We start from the raw sequence: 3,854 nt of genomic DNA, 5'->3' as shown, positions 1-3,854 counted from the left end.
ACGGAGTATAATATAAGATAAGATTTATTTATATTTATAGTAGTAATATTTATATCAGGTAAAGGTTGATGATGCTTCTGGTTGAGGAGCAAGAAAATAATAATTGGCCAATTAAGTTTAAAACTTCCAATTATAAAATTCCAAAAACAAAACAAAATTAAATTAATAAACTAGAGTTGACAGACGGTTAGTATTTTTTATGAAAGATTGACCTGTTTCAATTCCACACAAAAGAAGAGCTAGAGTTAAAACTTAGATTTCAAGATTCTTTCACGTCCCATCTCATCTCATCTCATGAATGATCATTTGAAACAAAAATCCCACCTTCTATGGTCTATGATCATCATAAATTAAATTACCAAAAATAATCAAGAATGCCCATCACCCTGTATATGCCATGTTAAGCATAACAATAACAATAGAATTGAACCTTGTAGTCTAAGCTATAAAGTTCACGTCTTTTTGTAAACTTAAGTATTTTTTTGTAGAAAAATATTCCACTAACTACACTACAAATAAAAAGTTTTATTAAAAAACACACAAATTAAAGAGATTGAAAAAGGTGACCAATTATAGATGAAAGATGATATTAATACGTACCCATGAATTGGCTGATATATATTTGTGCTTCAAGTGTCCCACTTCATAGATGAAAATATTATAAAGGTGACTCTAGAGAAATGATTATATAAAGTTATAGTTGACCTAATACTCATGATGAGAATGATGGTACATTGATGTGTCACAACCACCTTGAGAAGAACCATGTCTATGATGATGTTGATGATGATGATCTTGATGAGTGTTTTGTTGGCTATTATCACCAACATGATCCATTTTGTTACATCCAATTTGTGCTGCTCCAAGATTCAAATAAACCAACCTTGAATCAAGATTCAAGTTCCCTATATTCCCACTACTATTTGAACTACTACTATCATTCATTTGTGGATGTGGATACATTTGTGCATTTGAAGCTGCTACTGCTGCTGCTGCATTACCTTCTTCTCTTGAAATCACCATTGCTGCTGATTGAACTAGTTCAAGACAAAGCCTAAGTTTATTCGGTTCGATATGAGTTAGCCCCGGGACAGCCCCTTTAAATAGGAAATCAGAAGTTAGGGTTCTAAGTATATCAATTGATGTGATCCCTTCAATTGATCTAACATTAGGATCTGCATGATGATCAAGTAAAACCGCAACCATATCCGGTGACACCATTTCGGATGCTATGTGAAGTGGGGTCTTTCCAACCGGTCCAGCCGGATAATTCACATCGGCTGCACCTAATTCGAGTAACGCTTTCACCACTTCACGGCTACAATTCTCAACTGCATAATGTAATGCTAATGCTTCATCAAGATTTAGTCCTTCACCCATTACCATGAGCTTAACTAGCTCAACATCAGACGAATCGAGAGCTCGTCTCATTCGTCGGATCTTTTGATCTTCGAGATCAGCGGCTACAGAAAGATCTTGGTGATGATGTGGATGGTGATGTGGCATTAAAGAACGGCGAGCTAAGGACGATTTGAGGCGAAGTTCTTCGATTTTTGCTACAACATCAATTGGAAGATGTTTAGCTAAAACTTCTGGTGGAAGACCAGATTTTGCAACTAAGTGAGAACAAGTTGTCCACAGTTGATGCATGTCTTGTTTTCTTGAAGCTAAAAGAACCTTCATGACATCCTCAATTGAAGCTTTCTCTACCATGAATGCTAATTGCTTCTGCAAATTAAATAATCAATCAAAAACATATATAGATTATTTTAATACATTTTAGTAAAGTAATAGTCTTGATACTTTTATGATTAAGATATTGTTAGAATGCCAATAAAGATGCCTAACTTTATATATTATATTATATTATATTATATATTATATTATTCTAAAGATAAATATATTATTTTAGTACAAGAGGAAGATTGTGTGACGTTGTATAATATTTACCCTTTTCTGCAATTATTAATGTGACTGTATCTCTAACAATGTATAATACAAATGAGGAAAGTTGAGTGTTAAGGAGAAAATCATGTGTGTAATGACTGTTGAAGACAAGACTAGAGATGGATAATAAAAGATCTAAATATAGAAAGCTGGTAGTTTGGATCATAAAGATAGAAGAACCCAATTCAAGAAATAAACAATGTTCATGAAATCAAGATAACATATTAGTATTAACACTTATATTTCCTAAAAACATTTTTGGAAATATTTTGTCTACTTTCAAGAAAGATTATATATATGTTGTATTTTATCATCCGTTTCAACCTTTATTTATGTAAAAAGCAATCATTTTCAAAAGCCTACTTAGACCATACACTCCACAACACACTAAACTACAATCCAAGATTACATTTTTATGCAAAAGATTAAAAAACAAGACATTTTAGAAAGAACCCAGAAAAACCAAGATCAAAGATCACCTATTTATGCAAAAAGATTACATTTTTATGTAAAAAAATTCAAAAATTACAAACTTATGAAAAAACCCAGAAAAGCAACACTCAAAGATTACATTTTATGTAAAAAGATTCAAAACCAAACAATTTTAGAAACATCCTAGAAAGATCTTGCTTGTTTTATATGATTTGCTTTTTAATTTCTTAAATAATTTTCGTCAAACAAAAGAGAGAAAGTAAAAAGAAAAACCTGGGTGAGTAATACAAGCTGTTCAACTCCAAAAGATCTAGCGGCTGAAAGTGTATCAAGAGCAAGATTAACGGCTGATGTGCAATGTGTATGCCAACATCCTCTCTCACCACAGTTAGGTCTTGGTTCATGTTTTTGAGGTACAATTGAAACCTGTCCACTGTACAAAAACTGCAACATTAACAAGAACACCTCGTACCCAACCGAATTCACAGGTATTACAACTTGTTGTGAACTCGTTAGGTTTCTTGGTGAAGCGGGTCCCATACCCATATTGCCAACTCTTGACCCTAACGGGTCGGATCCAGACCCAGACCCGGTTGGAGAATCTGTCCCACCGGAACAGAAAAACTTGCGGAACAACAAGCTTCTAGCTGCTAGAATACAACGGTGAGCATGAACAATTCTACCCTCAACACTGAAAGTAACATCACTGAAACCTTGACCATTGATTAGTAAATTAAGGTAATCAAGTGATAAAGATCTTAGTGAATCTTCTAGAGACATGATATGATGTTGTAGCTAGAAGATATAAGAATAAAAAACAAGTTTATGTTAATGATGATGATTTTGTAAAGTAATTTGAAGTTATATGTATTTAATTTCAACTTTATAGGTAAGGTATTCTTATTGAATATAGAGAGGGGATGAGTTTACTGTTATTACTTGCGGGAGATATTTTGTAGGGAGAGAAGAGAAATTGGGTAGTTAGATGGGTGGGACTATTTCGAGTATTTTCAACCATGAGGCTCTTTAAAAAAATTAATGGTGTCATATCAGTGTCACATTACTATTTTTAATCATTCTTTTTTTATCATTAACCCATCAAGTATCATACCATTTTTTAACAACAATTTGAAATCACAAGGGAGACTAAACTACTCACGCGTTCATCTCCTACGATTGCATAATCGCTCCCAACTGCTGCTCAGGAGGAAACTCAGCCCAATTCGAAGACATCAGCGGTAAAAACCCCTCCCTCCACTGCCCCGCAACGCGATGCGCGGAAGGCATCCTTGGGTGGAATTCAAGGGTTAAGGGTCGGGCAACCTTGTGTGCAATGCTCCACCCCAAGGGAGTCGAACTCCTGATCTCTCGCTAAGAGAGGCAGACCACTACCACATGAGCTACAACACAAGATTCATCACATATCACTTATAAGTTATAACCATCACACCCTTTGATTTAGTCCAATGCCAACT

The 3,854-nt window shown here is 34.4% G+C and overlaps 1 protein-coding gene across 1 annotated transcript; it reads right to left on the bottom strand.

The window, feature by feature from the left end:
- Positions 1–570: 570 nt before the first annotated feature.
- On the bottom strand, positions 571–3,159 carry LOC139841280 (BTB/POZ domain and ankyrin repeat-containing protein NBCL-like). The gene is made up of 2 exons (XM_071831506.1): positions 2,653–3,159; positions 571–1,728 (listed from the first exon to the last, which is right to left on the bottom strand). Exons 1-2 carry the CDS (start codon positions 3,157–3,159, stop codon positions 706–708), a joined length of 1,530 nt encoding a protein of 509 aa, XP_071687607.1. The 3' UTR covers positions 571–705.
- Between the last annotated feature and the right edge of the window lie 695 nt (positions 3,160–3,854).

The sequence above is a fragment of the Rutidosis leptorrhynchoides genome, chromosome 4, assembly GCF_046630445.1.
Source record: "Rutidosis leptorrhynchoides isolate AG116_Rl617_1_P2 chromosome 4, CSIRO_AGI_Rlap_v1, whole genome shotgun sequence".
Lineage (NCBI taxonomy): Eukaryota > Viridiplantae > Streptophyta > Magnoliopsida > Asterales > Asteraceae > Rutidosis > Rutidosis leptorrhynchoides.
This window is presented reverse-complemented; position numbering and strand designations above follow the sequence as displayed.